The sequence below is a fragment of the Seriola dumerili genome, unplaced genomic scaffold (genome assembly GCF_002260705.1).
Source record: "Seriola dumerili isolate Sdu_G_001 unplaced genomic scaffold, Sdu_1.0 BDQW01000017.1, whole genome shotgun sequence".
Classification (NCBI taxonomy): domain Eukaryota; kingdom Metazoa; phylum Chordata; class Actinopteri; order Carangiformes; family Carangidae; genus Seriola; species Seriola dumerili.
In genome coordinates this window covers 2,442,937-2,461,818 of record NW_019174272.1, presented here as the reverse complement: position 1 = coordinate 2,461,818, position 18,882 = coordinate 2,442,937, and the positions used below count along the sequence as shown (strand labels likewise).

Here is an 18,882-nt window from a genome sequence, read left to right as displayed (position 1 = left end):
ACTCAGTGAGAAACAATTTGGTATTGTTCAATTTAATCCAGCAGCTATACACAAACATCACAATTACACCGTAGGTGCTTGAACAAATTAAAATTAGAAACTATAAGCTTTTCAGTAACGAGAAACTTTCTCTTTCCTGATCATTCGTGTTTTTCTATTCAGATATTCTATGTTTTTAGATCACGTGTACCATTCATAGCATCTGTTTTTACCCACTCAGAGTGCAGTGCAGTATCTCCTCAAAAGCGCACCAGTTTTAGTTTACAGCTCTCTGTGTGGGCCGAGAGAGCTGTTTTGAGCTTACACAGGAAAGGCCAGTGGTGACATCACCAGCGTGAATGTTGATGGGCTGAAAGGGTCACATGATGGCATCATGTGAGGCCATGAAGTCACTACAGAGTCGCCTCGATCAGTGAAATTGAATACTGCACATAAGACCTGCATAGCTGAGACACAGTACAAATTAGCACATCCCACATCATGTTTTCACCATCAAGTTAGCATCTATGTACAAGCCAACTGTCTTTTAAATGTATGTAGTTGTTCAAGCAGGCATGTACTGTATATATGTTCCTGTGTATTTATGGATGTGTGTGCGTAGCATTTGTAATATATGCGATTTGGAGGTAGCAGGTTGTACGTGTCAGATTGAGATGTGGGGGTGCAGTGTGATATTTATGTAGGTGTTATTGTTTGGTCAGTTAAGGCTTTTTGTAATAACACTCATTCTCTGCCGGTGGTGTTCTTGAAGTCAGTCTATGTGTGAATTATAATATGTGGGAAAATGCATACACAGATCCTCTTTGAAAGTGTGAGGCTCAAGGCAACTTTGATTGGATTCTGCTCCTTTTATTTGGACATTTTGAGAGGATGAGTGTAATGAAACGGTCGCTGGTTTAATTCCCTGGACCGGCATGAGAAAATGTGAGCAAGATCCATTCCCCCACCCCCCCATCACCCCCAACTGCTTCCTGGGTGCTGCAGCTGTGGCTGCCTACTGCTCCAGGTGTGTGTGTGTGTGTGTGTGTGTGTGTGTGTGTGTGTGTGTGTGTGTTCACTGCTCACAGATGGGTAAAGTGCAGAGGTCAAACTTTTCTGTGTAAAAACATATTTGGCCCATAAAGGACTCTTCTTCTTCTTCATCTTAAAAGTTGCTTATTACCTTACACTGCACTGTTTGTTTGTGTGTGTGTGTGTGTGTGTGTGTGTGTGTGCGTGTGTGTGTGTGTGGGGTTGTTTGCGAGTGGTCCACTAATACGTGAGTGATCTGAGCCAGCATGTGGACCTCTGGGACTCACAGCCAACCCAGTGTGTGTGCCACGTGCCACCTTCTGAAACATTAATGGCCCCAGCAGAGTGTGTGACTGAGTGAGTGGGTGATAACGGAGCTGGGCCGGGAGCTAGCTGTGTCCTGCGTCTGCCCCTGGTGCCCCTTGCATCAAAACACCAGGGGAAGACAACACTCCACATGTCCTGTTCCTGAATAGTTTGCTTTGACCTTATGTCCTACAGTCCTGTCATCTTACATACTTGCTCATATACGACTTGTACTGTAGCTCTGCTGCTGTACGGCTAGCAGACCCCCTTTAAGGTGCTTACGTTTCAGTTTTGGGCGGTACACCTCAGAGTGGGTCGGATATGACAATTAATCTTATTGTCACAAGATGCCTTTTGATCTTACAGTGTTAAGAATAAGGCTTGTTTTTTTTCACATTTCAGTTTCACAGTGTAAATGTCAGCATGGTATTTAGAGCCCAGGGGAGCTTTTTCTCCTTATGCAGTCGGTGAATCAGATGAGTGTTTGTGCCGTGGTACAGAACCTGACATTGCACACACCGGGTTTTCAGGAGTTAGAACTACGTACGGGTCTCTTGTTTCAGCCTCAGTTGTCTGACAGATTGGCATGTTGCAGTGACATCACTCTAAAACTTTTAGGGGGGGTGGCTGGTCCAGGATATTGCAGTTCGTGCAAGGTTTTACGCACTCTTAGTCGAGAGGGCGACAGAGAGAAAGACAGGGTGGAGGTGAGGCATAGTTTGATGATATTCAGTTTCCCTGGTGCATCCTGGAAGATATGATTTCAGGTAATCCAAAACTATCTATCAATATCCATTCAGCCCGAGCTCCTCTTTCAGGTTTTGAAGTTGTAAAGAGAAAATGTGAAGGGCAATGCATGATAGATTTATGCTACAAATCTATTCATGCATTATATCTACTACACACAGAGATCTCTTGTTTGTAACGGTCCATATAGCCTACAGTTATTGTCTTTATCATTGCATTCAGTGCATGTCGAGCTGAGAGTAAAGAGTTTTCATTCTGTAGTTTTTGGCCCACTTAAGTGTCAGAAGAGAATAGACAAACATGCAGTTAATCAACAAACTGAGATCATTAGCTACCAGCTGGGCACAGTTCTGGCAGTATTTCCTCTTGGTAAAAAGGTTTGTCAGTACAGATCTCCAATGTACATAATACTCACAGTCACAAACAAAAATAAAATACATTTCAAAAAAAAAAGAAAGAAAAAAAAGCAGTGTTGCTTAGAGAGGGAAGCTGGCAGAGGCACATTTTCTCTTTTTTTCCCATACAGCCAAAGAGCTTGCACACATGGCTTGGAAAAGAAACCAGGTGCAGCTCACTGGAATTAACTCACTTTCACTGCTCTAGTTTTGATCCAAACAATAGAGGAATAGAGGCTGTTCTATTTTGACAATGTGGGCACTTGTATGCCTGTCTTATTAAAGGTCTTGGGCCTCACTTGCACCAAACACAGAGAGAGAGAATGAGAGAAAAAAAAGGCCACATTACAGGGGACACTTTTTGTGGTTTATGTTGAGCTCGTTGTCACTATTTGAGCGCTCACAAACAGCTTGAAGCACAGTCAGGGAACCCATCCGTTATTTATATCAATAGCTTGTTGTTCACTATGAGAGGCAGTTAATTGGGCAGCAGAACAATGTGGGTTAATATCACTATGAGAAATGTGTATGTCTCAGCAGTTTTTTTAAAGATTAAAATAGTTATAGGTATGTGCATTTCTGTTGTGCAAACCATTTGAAAGGGACGATTTAACCTGACATATGTCCCATGATGAACTTCTGCACGCTTTGATGTACAAGCAATAACTGATCTTCTTTACCGTTATCTGTCTGAGACAGAGTATTTTCAGTTCCTTAAATGCAAGCCCAGCTTCTTTTTTTTTTTTTTTTTTTTTTTTTTCCTGGTATAGTGGAGGGACTGTTACAGTCAGCTGGTGTTGAACCTTCAGCAGACATCACTTTCCTTTAATACTGTTTTCCTGAGAATTGCTCATTTTAAAGAGGAAAAGTTATTATGTCAGATTTCTATTTATTTCCCTCAGTACAGAGTGAGTTAGACTAGGGTGAGGGATTTTTATGTTGTAGTTAAATGATTACCACAACTCAGGTCAATCAGGATGATTTGATTATAAGGGTGCTACTGAAAATTCATGTGTGAACATAAATCTCATTTATTACCTCTGCTAATCTTTATCCGCTATTTTTTGTTTCTTTTTCCTAGGTGACATTTACAAAGCGAAAGTTTGGCCTGATGAAGAAGGCGTATGAGCTGAGTGTGCTGTGTGACTGTGAGATTGCCCTGATCATCTTCAACAGCACCAACAAGCTGTTCCAGTATGCCAGCACAGACATGGACAAGGTCCTGCTTAAATACACCGAGTACAACGAGCCCCATGAGAGCAGGACCAACTCCGATATTGTGGAGGTAAGTTACGAGAAAACACAAACGGCACACATGCATGCGCACACAGATGCACTGGAGCACACATGCATGCACAGCAACACGAACACTCATGCAAACACACAGAAACGCACAAGTAGACAGATGCTCACAGCATTGGTGACTCATTCAGCAACCCTTACTTCTCTCTTTTGGTCTTCACACCTAGCATGGTGTATGAAATAATTGCCCTCATAGTTTGTTGGTCTTCCACAAGGTCACTTTTAGAAAACTAAAAAGTATTTTAAGACTCACCGAATGTCATTAGCTTCATGAAAACATGTTTATTAAATTGTGTTGTGTGTACTTTGTAATATAAAAGAGGTAGCCTACATTGATTTGGACCTTTCAGACTGTCCCCTGTGGTGTGTAATCACCAGCCTCTGCCCTTTGGTGTCTTGTCACCATTGATGTGCCTCTTAGAGGAGGATGTTGATCTGACTTGCTTTGGACACATGTCGCTAGTGTGGCTCAAGGCGATGTTAAACAGCGCTGTCAGGCCAGCCAGTAGGCAGGTAGATAAAGCAGGAAATGACGCTGGCACCCTCCAGGATCCTTAAGCTCTCAACATGAACCTGTTATGTAACATTCACACTGGAGCTCTGACAAACCTGGTGGGCCACACACACAGACATGCACGCATTCATGCAGAGTCTATCCCTTTCTCTTGCGCACCTACATTTACACTCACGCCAAGCTGCTGCTTGCTGATTAAACTGCACCTGTGACACAAAGTAAATTTGAAGGAATAAATGGTATCCAATGTATGAAAAATGTCACTGTATATTAAGTATTCTCTCTTTGCTTGTTAAATATGCAAATCCATATTACATCATATTGAACATTCTAGATGCTGTGCACATATCATTAATGTTTGCCTGTTTTTTTATATATATTTCATGATTCAGACACAATATTAACACAAGTGGAACAATTATTAGACATAGTTTTAGAAATTTTAGAATTAAGTTTTGCAGTATATGTGGTAAGACAGATACAGTTTTTTTTTTTTTTTGCAGCTTAGAGGTCACACAAAACCTCAGCTGTGTCCATATGTACAGTACCTCCTTGTTTTTATTGTTTATGCATGCTCGGCACCTGATGGCAGCATGATGTTAATTTGTTAGGTCAACTTGGTCAAAATTTATGCAAAACACTATAAGTTTGTCATCATCAGCTCAGGGTTTAAAAAGACTGAATATAACAAAAGAGAAGTGGGGACCAATGAGATGTAATGAAAGTATTTTCCTGCCACACACACACACACACACACACACACACACACACCTATATGAGCTGGCTGGCCAGTCTAACACAGGATCAAACAGCATAGGACATGTTTTTTATCTTTTCATATGGGTGTTGGTGGGCTTGTTGCCCGCCCACGGGTGGACAGACCCACCGGGAATACTCATATTCCAGATGGCACTCTGCCCCTGACTACAAACCATTTGAATTTACACATTGATATCAAATATGTTGCACTTGTGGAGAAATGTGGCCATAAAATATTTTCTTCCTTTATGCTATGTATATAATTACAACTCCCTTCATATCAAATTTGATAGTTTTAAAAAAACAGCATAAATAAATGTATTGCAACATATTGCAAACTACACATTTGCTATTGACATTATTGCTTTTGCTCCATCGCATTTTCCATTTGGTGCAGTCAAATATGTAGTGTGTTAATGTAGCCCATACATCAAGTGATGCAGCACTCGACATATGGCTAACCTTAATGATGAAAACAAAGAGAATGGACTGTGTCCATTATCATGGACAGTATTTAGAAGCAAAAATAAATCTACTAGACACAACATAACAACTTATTCTCTTTTGCAATACAGCATGTATAATTCATATTATTAGTGCTGTTTTTTTCAATTTATTAATGTGATCAAGGCTGTAACTTTTTAAGCTCTGATCCTTTAAAAAGAAAAACAACATGAAATCAGTTTTGTCGTAGTTATAATATGTTGTGCTACGCTAAAACATTACATAATCGGCAAAGCTATATACCTCTACGCTGTGTGCCCAATGTTTAGTTTGAGGCAAGTATATCAGAAGGGATAAAAAATAATCCTCTATGCATTATATCATTTACATTAACCCATTTAGCATCCACTCATATTCCCAGTGTGCCTATAAGCACTGGTATCCTTTATGCACCAAGCCCTTCAGCCACCCTTCAGTCAGTGTATTACCCTGCCCCAGCTGAACCCATGAAGAGAGCCGTCACATGTTTCAGCAAGTGCCTGTGACGAGAGCTGCCTGCTTTGAAGCTCCCTCTTTTACTGTGTCTCCATTATAGAGCAGAGGATGGCTAACGTGTAAACAGCCGTGTCAGGGGAAGACGCTAAAGAGCCTAGTGGGGGAGAGTGCTGTGGAGCACTACCTACACTGTGATCCCTGGAGGACTCAGGCTCCGCATTCTCTGAGCGACTCACAGTGGGGGAAATCGATCTGAAGGGGCCTTCAGCCTTAGCTGCGGCGTGCTAACGGGATTGGCCACAGGGCTGACACTAGCACGTTTAGCATGGATGGGAGGAGGGTGTGTGTGTGTGTGTGTGGGGGGGGGTAGCAGGGGGGAGTTGGATGTCTCCCGCCGGGCCTTGTGTGCCGCTGCTAGGCTACGTCACAGGTGCAGGAAGGTGGGTGATTGCGTGTTTAGTTTGGGGGGGGGGGGGGGGGGGAGTTGAAGTGAATTTGTGGACTTCCTGTTGAGATGGCAGGATGATGAGGCGGAGATCAAGAACAAGATGAAGGGCTGGATTTAGGGGTGACGACAAAATCTAGGTTCCCCCACAAAGGAATAATAAAACTTTAAATATGCCATCTAATATGTGACATATCTAATTTCAGATTTGTAGAGAAGCTCTTGCCTTTAGAAGTACACAGAAATGCATGCATCTCTCTTACTCTGTTTCTGCTGTGCCTGAAGGTGTAGTGGGAGGAGAGGCAGAGGTAGGGGAGCGGAGCTCAGAGTGTGGGCGGCTGGCATAGAGGCCTGCTACATTAGCAATAAAGCTCTATGTAATTAGCATGTCTTTGGTTGATAATTAGCGTTGTTGAGAGAGTGGCACTGAGAGCGTTGCACAGCCTCTCTAGCTACAGCATGTTTACAAGAGGCTGGAGGGCTTTTCTCTCTCTCTCTCTGTCTCCCTCACTCTTTTTCTGTCTTTCTTTTTTTTTTTTTCATCCAGTTTTTCATTGAACATAGGGTATTTCTAAGATAGGATTTTTTTGCATCATGTTGAATCTATGTATGGGTCATTTAGTGTATGTATGTAAGAGACAGGAAGAGGGGGACAGAAAGAGACAGATAAAGAGAGATATATATAGAGAGAGGAGTGGTAAAGAAGGTCTTGATGACTCACTTGAAAACCGTCTCAGCTGGGAATGACACTTCCACAAATATCTGTGAAAGCAAAAGACCAAGGAACCAAAGCTAACCCTCCTCTGAGCACAAGTGGTAAAACAAAAGAAGCATTGCCAATTGAAAACAGCTAGTTATTATTGTCACATTCACAATGCATGACACCCAGACACCCATAATAATCAGATAAATACAGTGACAATTTCGATGCAAACTGAGGACATGTTTTTTTTTTATGTTTTGAATGTCTCCATTTAATCTCAAGACACACACATATTGCCATGTGGGATACCTGAACTCACAGAAGCCCCCTGTAATAAAACATGTACTACACTGCGTGATCAGCTGTTACACAAACAAGTGGGGAGGTCCTCTTAATTCATGCTAATTGTTCAAAGAGACATCTAAGCTCATCTCGGCTCTCATGGCTTGATGAAAGCAAAAACAGATCATCCAGTGATCCACCATCACTGGATGTCCAAGCGGGGTCCAAGTGTGTTGTCCTGGCAGGTCTACAGTACACTCTGAGTCTGGCTCCAGATAAAACAGTCAAACACGCAGATAGATTTCCTATACTCAGTGTCTGCCAGGCCGGTTTCCTGGACATGTGAACAGCATTAGAGGAGAAGTGGGAAGCTGTGTTGGGAAATGACAAGAGAACAGATCCATCTCTCCTTTTTTCCTCTTTTTTTATTCCTGTTTAAGAATAATCACTTTGAGCTCTTATTGGTGATTTATTATGCCAGTATGGGGGTTGTTAATTGCAATAGCGCATGAAAGAGTCCTTTCTTTCCCCTCCCGATGATGGCAGATCAAGCCCAAACCTAAGCAGCGCTGGCTGGCTCTTGCTGTGATTGAACAGCCCCAAATCCAACAACACACTTGGGCTGTGCCAAATCCCTGTTCCACAATGTGTTTGTTTTCCCCTCTGTTGAAACAAAGAACACAGGTTTGTGAAACAACTAAAGGGTTAGCGAGCGAGCTGTGATAGGGAGCTATATCCCCGCAATGCCTGGATATAACGTGGATATAACGGACTGTAAGGAGACAAAGATGCTAGAAGGTTTGTGTGTATATGCATATACGATATAAGCTATTGTGCTTATGTGCACACACACAAAAGCGGCCCATGTAAGTGTGTGTTGGCTGCACTGCATGGGTGCATGCGCGTATACATGCATGGTGACAATTGGTTTGAGCCCTGCAGAGCTGACGGCATTGTGATGACCTCAGTCAGCGCAGCACACGCTGATGCCATTGGCTCAAGTATCACATGGAATGGCACATGGCTCTTGGTACTGACCTGCCTACTTGCCTACCAACCAGAAGAAAGGCCGTTGGCCAATCCCATTTCCAGCAGATTAACCTAATCTCAAAGTTCAGCTCACCCTGTAATCTTAAACAGCAGCAGCAGCAGGGACCTGCCTCCCCACCTATCCTCATCTCGTTCCTCTCCCTTCTCCTCTCCTCTCTCTCCCTCTGTCCTCACCTAGAAGGAACTAGTGAATGAGAGGGGGAAGGGGAGGGACAGAGGGATGGATGAGTGTGAGAAGAGAAGGAGGGAGGGAAAGAGGGATGGAGGGAGGAAGGCTGGTAATTATTTCCAAAGGTCATTCTGTTAATGACTACCCGCTTGGCTAATGAGATTCAGCAAAGCTCCCTCACCATGTTTCACCCTGCGTATGTTTCACCCGTGTGCCGAGATGTGTGAGAAGCACAGGTGTGATTTCAGCCCAGTGACAGTCCACTGGAGGGAGGGAGGAAGGGAGGGAGGGAGGGCGAGAGGAAGGGAAAGTGGGGTGGGTGGGGGGGGGTCACTGTAAGCCTTTCACAATGTTGTTTCATTTGGCAAAAAACCTTGATTTTCCACACATTCTAAATACTACAGAGACTAATTTGGTTGATTTCACTGTCATTTACCTTAAAAATGTCCCTCTTTATTCAGTTAAATGCTGTTTTCTCTGCTTTCTCATAAAATTCTTGCAAGTCAACAGGACATGTGATCTCCCTCTCTGAAGTGCCAGTGTGCTAATGTTCTGCCTCGCTCTTGTGAAAATATTTTCCAGCATGTGTGCTATTCTATATGCTTATTTGGTTTCTAAACAGCATGGAGAACATTAGCCTTAAGGAGTTTTCTGTGTTGATCAGCTCACTGAATGACTTCTTCTCATGCCTCTCAAAGGCTGTATAATTACTCCGGCTTGAATGCCTTCACTAATTTATCCTCTTTGACTTTTACATGCGTTTGCATCCAAGAGAAATAAGGGAGTCATATCATATCTCCTGTCCTACAGTTGTCCACAGTAATTTCACGTGGAGTCGTTTTGAGGTTTTTTGGATAGGGTACATGTGGTGTAACATGGGGTGGAGGAAGGGGGTGGGGTTGCCACGGCAATCACAGTGCCTCAGTGTTTACTAGTGAAGAGAGAGATCGGCAACATGGCTTGTTTTTCCTTGTGAGCTGAGGATTAAGGTCTGAAGCTGCTTTGACTGACTAAGTAAATTAACCTTGTGACATTGGCAAGCTAACAGTACAGCAGTTTGTTAAAACAAAGACTGATGACAGCCCACGTATATTATATAGCACATCGTCAAAAAAAGAAAATTAAAAAAAGATGTCATTATATGGGGTTGAGTATGTTAATTACATGTTGAAGAGTGAGCAAGAGAAATTGTACCACTATCGATAACTTTTCACTCACACATCTTCAGTTCATACTTTCCATTGACAGTGTTAACAACAGTGGCTCTGGAAGTCTTTCACAGAGTTACAAACAAGCTTTAAGGTTGGTGGAAAAAATAAACTAGCTACATATCATATACAGTGACAAAATATTCCGACCCCTTAACTTTTTCCGCACTCTATTGTGTTGTACATTTAAATTTACATCGATTAGAAATGTCATCAATCTACACTTAAAAAACCCGTAACGATAAAGTGAAAGCATGTTTTTAGAAATTTTTGCAAATGTAGTAAAAATCAAAAAGTTGAAATGTCTTATAAGGTCTCACAATTCACACTGCATGTCAGGACAAAACCCAAGCCATGAAGTCCAGGGAACTCTCCGTAGACCTCTGCAATAAAATTGTGGCGAGGCATAGATCAGGGCAAGGGTATAAATCCATTTCTGAAGCTTTAAATGTTCCCAGGAGCACAGTGGCCTCAATAATTGCGAAATGCAAGAAGTTTGGAACCACCACGACTCTTCCTGGAGTTGGCTGTCCAGCCAAAGTGAGAAACTGGACAAGAAGGGCCTTGGTGAGGGGATGTGACCAAAAAACCCAACAGTACTCACTCTAACAGAGTTGCAGATGTCCTCTGCAGAGACGTGAGAACCTGGCTAATACCATCTTTACAGTGAACCATGATGGTGGCAGCATCATGCTTTGGGTGGGCTTCTCAGCGGCAGGGACAGGGAGACTGGTCGGAATTGAAGGAAGGATGAATGCAGCCAAATACAAAGAGGTCCTTAAAGAAAACCTGCTCCAGAGTGCACAAGATTAGACCGGGGCTGAAGTTGTAAACGCTAAGGGGCTCTTACAAGGTACTGAATTAAGGGTCTGAATACTTTTGTGATTGAGAGATTTTAGTTTTGAATTTTTAATAAATTTCTAAAAACACGTTTTCACTTTGTCATTATGAGTTATTGAGTGTAGATTGTTTGGCAACAATGTCAACTTGAGCTATTTACAATTAAATCTACAACACAATAAAGTGGCCAAAAAGTGAAGTGGTCTGGCGCCACTCCACATGTGAAACATCTTTCTGGTGTTCAAAGTGTCATGACTTTCACCAACAGAGACATGCCTTTGTCCTCCTCCTCTTCCTGTCTACACCCCGCTCTTTCGTCTTCGGTTTGGACTTGAGGCTTCACATAGAAAAGTGTTTGTTCTAACGCATAGAAAAAGGTGATAAGACAAAAAGCAGAGAGCAAAAAAAGTGAGAAATAGTGGTACATGGTTTCTGTATTCACTTTTTGCCACTATATTTCCCTCACACTTCTGCATAATTGGCAACATGTACTGAACTCACCACATAAAACCTAGTTTGTTAGATGGTCAAAAAAAAGCACCATCCCCAAAACAACCACTTCCATCATCTTGTATTTGATGTACTCTTTCTCTAATAAATGCCTCAAAAAGTGGTAGTGGTCTAAAAATAGTCTGTGGTGAAGCTAAAAATAGTTCCCTAGCTGGCGGTCCTCACTGGGAGAGGGTAGAAGAATAGGCTTGGAATCTCTCTCTCTCTCTCTCTCTTTCTCTGTCTCTCCCTCTTTCACCCCCCCGCCCCCACCCCCCACCCCCCCCACTTCCTTGTGCCTGAAACAGGGTGGGTGGGGGTTGTTTTTGAAACAGAGGAGTGAGTAAGCGAATTGTCAGGGTATTCATTCAGCCTCCGTCTCTCTCCCTTTCTCTCTCTCTTTCTGAAGATCGACCATGAAGAGTTGCCCTCGGCGACCACATGCATAAGACCATCAGTGTGAGACCCTGCAGCGCCTATAAACATTTGATCCCTTGGATAAAGAAGTCTCATATTATTTCACTTGTTTTTCTCCCCTGACACTTTTCCAAACAGAAGCTTCTTGACTGGTTATTTTCTACTTTTTTCAGGGAAAATAAATTTCTGGAAAGTTACATTATTGATGTCAGTAGGATTAAGTGGATTTTATTCAACAGGTCTTCCTATGATACAAGTAGTTAACCCTGAGAGGTGTCACCCTCATATGACCAAGTTAGTCTACTCACACAGCTGAACCGTACGCGTCTGCTCTAAGTTTTAAGCTGGCACACTGGAACACATCTGTCTGCGGCGCCAGCCTTAGACATAAAGAGAGCAAGTTAACTGAGTTCATATTTTATAGACTATATGCCTCTTCCACTTTTTAAGACAGGCTAAAAACAAGATGACAGATAATGTATATGATCTACAGGCTCAGCATTTTATTCCACATCAAACGCCTGCTACCCAGAAAAGCAGAACCTCAGACAAGAAACTAAGTAGCACTTGGATCTCTGTCAGAGGTGTTTTTTTTTAAGGTCAGTATACTGAAGCGGAAGTCTGAGGTAGTCACACAACAACAAAAGGGAGGTTTTAAAAATAGACTGTTTGAAATGTGCCAATATGTGGTCCCTGTGGTGTGGAGCGGTGAAAAAGGCAGGCCACTTCTGAGGCCACGCTGCCAAAAGGCAATGCTTTTCCACTACACAGCCCAAAACAATTCACGCCAGCCATTAAGATGAAATGATGCCTTGTTCTTTGAAACTATTTGTGGAAAATTCAGAATAATGAAGATCTATTTTTATAGATGGCATTCCCTGCCCTGCCTGGAGCCCCCCCCCCCATGATTGCTGCTTTGGGCAGGGTGTGGAAACTCAAGGTCACAGTATAGAGGTCACCCGGCTGGTCATTGTTACTCAAGGCCTCCCTCAGGCTCCCTTTTCCTGCCGTGGCACCACGCGATAAGAGACAGAGAGACAAAAGACGATAAGTGACGATTCGTGCGGGGACAAAGAAGGAATAGAAGGTGGCTGGAGGGGGACTTGAAGTTTAACCCATTGCCGCCCTCAAAGAACTGGAGTCATTTAGCCGAGGCTACACGGTTCCTGTCTGATGATAGCTTTAAGTATCTAATTAAAAGCTTTATTGATAATGTCACAGTGCAGCCACACAGTGACATGTGTGACATTACATAAACAGCTTATATGGCATTACATTGTATGGAGCAAGTAAAGCAAGGATGTTTTCCACACACAATTCAGCCTTGGCAAATTGATTATAATGTTGAATCAGAAACACATAAAGACACATTCCCATTTCTCTCATTTTAATAGAGACGTATTATGCAACTGGAGTGTAGACGGGATGAAAGATGGGAAGGTTGGGGCCGCAGACATAAGTGCCCTCTTTATCCAGTTTCACTGAGCTGGCATTGTGTCTGATAATGTCTATCTGGGTAATTATACAGTGTAGTGACTAGTCTGAATGACCACTTTGTTCCCAGGGCTGGGATGCTGCTGTAGCAAACAGTGTTGGATTCTGACATGTGCTTAGTGTGTGTCTCTTCCATATGGGAAACACTGCACCATCTGGTATTGTGCTGTGTACTGGCTAGCTAAGACTGCCTGTCTGTGAGTGGGCTCTCGTCTGCAGTGGGCTCTTCGTAATGGTGATTTTAGCACATTTACCGCCACCATGCCACAGTTTGGAGAAATGTGGAGGCACCTTGTTGTGCACCCTCTCTTTCCGTCTCTCTCACTTACACTAACACTTTTCTCTATTTTTGCTCTATTTCTCACTCCCTTTTTTTTAAAATGTTTAGTCAATCGAGTAATCCCTAGACAGATAGTAATTACAGTTAGCTAGTGCGATTCCTGAACACACGACCACTTTGCACAGGGATGATTGATCCCAGACGCCAGCTTTTGATTCCTGATTATAGTGCAGCAGGGCACCAAGAGTATGGGGCCTCAAAGCCACCAAATCACTGAGAAGTCATTGATGCAATAGTTTTTCAAATGTTGCCTCAACCAGTGCATTGGGATGCACAGATGATGACTGAAAAAAAAAAAAAAGCAGGCAGGGACAGACTGTGATTTGGAGGTCCCATTCCTCAGATTGGTAACCTACAAAATCAACCAAGCCCCCCCCCCCAACCCCCAAATGCTCTCTCATACAGATACACACTCTCACACACACCGTGTAGCCGTCATCCATGGGCATGCCCCTCGACATGGTCCTGGCATGTTCAAACCACGCTTCATGAAACTGTGGCCTTCTTGCCTTTGGTCTGCCATCTGCTTCTAATAAGCTAAGCCAGGCTGATCCCTCTGATGTTCCCTCCACTCTGAACAGCAGAGAGAAAGAAAGAGTGAGCGAGAGAGACAGAGAGAGTGAGGGGCGAGAGACAAAAAAAAAAAAAAAAAACGAGAGCAAGTTAGAAAGAGCCAGGCAGACAGGCAAAAAGGAGTAGAAACAAGGAGAATGAGAGCACATCTCAAACATACTGTTATCCCAACCCTGCTGCCAGCGAGGCCACCAATGTGCTTATTGTACAGTGTTGCTGGGGGGTCTTAATCCACAGCAGGTCCACTTTGTGACTACCTCCATCTTGTTATTTGTGATGGGAAGGGACAATGTTTCTCCCCGCTGCCTCACCCTTACTGACACTGAGCCACATTGCTCCTTACCAATCTGCTCTGATGAAATTGAGTTTGTCAACTGGTAAGAGCATGGGAGTTCCCTGTTGTCCTTTGGGTTTCCACTCTTTACCTCCTTTTGTCACCTTTTCACCACAAAATGATCATGATCTAAATCTTAGTTTTGGAAGTTATTATTAAGACCATTGTGTGTAGTTTTCTACATTGTGTGAATTAAAAAAAAAGGCTATTTAATTATCACAGCCTCTAGCTTTGGATGACATTATCTTTAAGATTATTTGGGAGCAATTTTAAATTCCGTGGTGATTCACTTTTGGGTCCTAAACCAGCTTCTGAAAAGTCTCTAGTGCAAACTGTAAGTGCACCCTGTGGTCATACCCAACCGAGGGAAATGCTCACACATTGCAAAAGCAGGTCTGCACATTTCATGTCTTAAACAAGTGTCTTTGATAGTCAAATTAATCCTTCTGTCTCTTTTTAATATTGTGACAAACAGAGGCCAAGATCCTGCTAGAAAAAAGCTGTTCATTTGACTGCCGTTTTATTATATTTTAACAACACAGCAAACATGATTAACCATAAGTGGCCTAGTTATTAATGCTTTTATATTGTGCTTGTCTGTCAGCGACTTGTTTTCCACCAACTGCTGAAATATACTGCAAAACCATAAACTGCTGAATTTATTGGGGGAAACTCTTTGTGCCTTAGCACTATACTATCTTCTTTCATAAGTCTTGGTTTTGCTTACAATAGTGAGTGTATTCTGAAGACCATACAGTGTTGGCGCAGATATAAAAGGCCTATTATAAACTGGTTGTTTTTGTAGAGGGTTTTTGCACCAATGCTGTCAGCCACTGGGTTGAAGACACTGAGAAACATTCACTGGCCTGGCTGTCGCCAATAGCCATAAACACAATATTGAATGTGTCATACCCTTCAGCCACTGCCAAGATAACTGCAGAAGGGAATGGTCAGCAATGAAGCGCTTTCCAAACACAACCCATCAACTAGCCCGAGCCTATCAGAAATAAAGATGTACCCATCAAGCCAACAATGTTTTGACTCAGCTTCTGTTGAGACGCGTTAGTATTGCAGAAAATAAGGGGAAGGGGACAGAGGTAGGGAGACAGAGACAGACTGAGCACCAGACTGAGACAGAAATATGGGGGCAGAAAGACGGATAGAGGGATAGAGAGGGTGAGCGGGGTGGCAGAATGCCGAGCAGACGGATCCTGGTATGGCAGGAGCTCTGGGCAGGCGTCAGCTGTCCCTAGCAGACCCCCTGGGGCCACCCAGAAACTCACACCCAAACACCCTCCACAGTTTTACTCAGCAGCTACATGAAGTGATCACCCACACCCCAAACTATGAAATACATGTAAGGAGGTTTTTTTCCTGCAATTTTCCTGCAATTAAAACATCAGAGAACTTAAATATTTACCTCCAAGCAATAGACAATGTAGCCATTGAGATAGCATCTGACTATCTCCATCTAGCCCAGGGTCGCCTTACTTAGCCTTGCTCACTGTAGTCCTCTATAGCCCAGTCCAGGCCAGCCTAGCTGAAGGGTACTGATGAGACGGGCGTCTAAGTATGTAGGACGCCGTGTCTATGCTGTGCCTGCTTCACACAGGCCCTGTGACAAGTCGAGTCATGAGGGAGCATCATGAAGAAGGAGTTTAATTAGGAGCAAGCCTCCAAAGGGGCCACAGAGAAAGACACTGAGCCAAGCAAGCATACACAGCTTTTTTGCAGTCTTTTCTGTCGTCATACTTTTTCGTCTCCTTCTTCTCGCTAATATTTACTGTACTCACGCTCTGTGGCGGTGACTGTTCACACTCTATTAGTTTGTAGCTTCATAGCATTTGTCTGTGTCTTTCCACTTTCTCCACCAATCTGTCTCTTTTGTCTCACTTCGTGGCGTGGTCATATTTGATCTTTCTTTTTTTTTTGTTGTTGTTTTGTTGTTTGTTTCTTTTTTTTATTTCAATATAAAATCTCTTGACTGTCTGATAATTACAAAACAACTCATTAATTAATTAATGGTGAAAAATGCCACTTTTGTAAACAGAGGCAAGATAATTACTATGAACTTAAATAATTCTATATGAAAAGTTTTCCTTTTATGCCAGCAGTCATTTTGTACGAATAAAATAATTTTTTTTCTTTTTCTTTTTTTAAATCAGGCTGACAATCCTAGTTACTGGAAAAATTGAATAATTTTCATATAAGTATGATAATTTAGGTGACTATTTTGTGCATAAATCCTTGGCTCAAGTGAACAGCACCAAAGCGTTTTTGTTTAATCCTGATCCTATTAGTATATTCCCCAAAGACTCTATTTTCATTCCGGCTCTTCATACCTATACTCCTGTGTCTTTCACCATTGGGATAGCAGCTCTTTTTCCAATGATCATTATTCTCTCAGTCATTTTGAAATATACAGTTGGGCCTAAAAGTCCATTGTGGTCTCAGCTGTTTGGACCCCACTGTACATCTTTGATGTGTCTTATATAGTGATGATGTGACTGAATAACAGACTCAAAGCCTTGTTTGGAGCAGCAGTTGATGACCCTATGCAGCAGAGCTGTAAAAGCCATAACAAATTCAGGGCACAGATAAAGCAATGGGCTATTAGAGAAGGGGAAAATATATAGTATGACGAGAGTAGGGTGGTCAGGGGTGGTGAGGTGGAGAGTGCAAGAGTGAGAGGCCCTTCTATGGCTCTATCAGCACACCAGCAGATCTGATTGGTTGCTGGGTTGTGTGTCAGCCTTTGGCAACAGGTGTGATGTCTTTAAACAGGTGGGCATAACTGGGATGAGCGGCATAGTGCCCTTGTACCGCACCCTCAATGTGCTGAGCCCTGCTGGAAAGCTAAGCCTAGGGCACATGCTTCAATGTCATATAACACTCATGCCCTGGCTCCCTGCAACCCATCAACAAGCAAATGCAACCATTGCCCAACCCCCCTGCCAGACCACCAGCTCAGTTGCCCCATATGGGTGTCACCTTTACCCCAGCCCTCGTTCGCCTCTCACAGCAATGCCCCACCGCTATTCTTCCCAGAATGGAAGTGAATCTGTGCTGGCGGTGGTAGGTGGTGGATAGCTGTGTGAGTAGGAGAAGTTTTTTTTTTTTTTTTTTTTTTTTCTTGCGTGCATTCTCATGTGAAAAAAAAAAGGCCAGCGGTTCAGCTCTTGTCAGTTCAATATGAAGCATCGCCAAGGCCAGAATGAATCTACACAAAAGAAATACCAGATATTTTACATCTCACGCCTTTGCCAAAAAAGACAGCATGCTAAACCTCTGCAACCCCTTTGTTCTTTTGACTCATCCACCTCAGAAGGAGCAAGAGTGCCTGATTCACTGTAGGTCTGTTAGAAGTCAGATCTCCTGCATCGCCGTGGTTGATTTGTTTGGTGTGATTTCCTGAAGACTGTCAAAAGATGTGAGAGATGCTTTCAAATTCAGAATTCCAGATTTCCACTCTAGAGGCCAAGTGAGGATTCGGAGAAAGAAGAGGAGAGCCAGCAAATGTTGACACGCTTACAGTAGCTGCCTCGCCACGAGACGCCTCAGGAATCAAACAGTTATCACACACACAAAAGAAGCCCTCTAAGTTCACTAAAACCACACTCAAAACAGGCCTTTGTTGTGCTGACATGAGAGATGACTGGATTGTTATTTGTTTTCTAAGCAGGCAGATCGCTCCCTGTCACTTCTGCTGCTGGTTGTGATGGAGTAGCTAGCACTCGTATCTCTTCCGTGAGTGAGTACTGACGGAGACAAACAAATGAGAGGAAGAAGTTCACTGAGATTAACTTATCTTAGCATCTATCTTCCTCCTTTCTCCTGCTCAGTCTCTCTTTCTTTTTTCTTCTTGACGCTAACACCCACTCTCACACACCCACACATGCACACACAAACACAGATTCATTCCCCTCTTTCCCCTCCCACACATACACACGCACGCACGCGCACACACACACACACACACACACACACACACACACACTCACTCGAGAAGACACTTACACACACTACAACATATACAGAAGGGAGAGAGCGAGAGACACACACACTTGATCAGCATCAAATACAGGGTGTGCTAAAGTAAATTTAATTACGTCTGTCTGATATGGAGCTTCAGATGAAAGTAGGAGAGCGCAGTGTGAAGCGACGACTGCACAGACAGGAGCAGGCCCGTGATATTCCTCCTGTAGACTAATCTCCCTTTATTAAAGCCAGAAGGAGAGAGGGAAGGGGGGGGGAGTGAAAGGGGTGTAGAGAGGAGTAAGGAGGGAGGGGGAGTGGGGGTACCTTTGATGAGATCTCTAACTGTCAGCTACTGTACTTTTCTTCTCTCCCGCTCTGTCTTTGTCTCTCACTTTGCGAGGCAAATGAACACAGCACCTATCGGTACTTGCCTACTTGCTCAAGCAAACATACCCTCGTGCTATCACACACAGTAATGTGCTCTGAAACTTATCCCTGTTGTTATGGTTGTCAACAATATCTAAAGAAGGACGGAGGCAGCTCTCTCTCTCTCTCTCTCACACACACACACACACACACACACACAC

General features: G+C 43.2%; 1 protein-coding gene across 8 annotated transcripts in view; it reads left to right on the top strand.

Moving 5' to 3' along the window:
- Positions 1-18,882, top strand: part of mef2c (myocyte enhancer factor 2C) — a 61,315-nt gene that overhangs the window by 28,607 nt on the left and 13,826 nt on the right. For all 8 annotated transcript variants that reach the window (XM_022751598.1, XM_022751588.1, XM_022751571.1 and 5 more), the window contains exon 3: positions 3,541-3,744. In XM_022751598.1, coding sequence (XP_022607319.1) covers positions 3,541-3,744 — 204 coding nt within the window. The remainder of the gene's footprint in view (positions 1-3,540; positions 3,745-18,882) is intronic.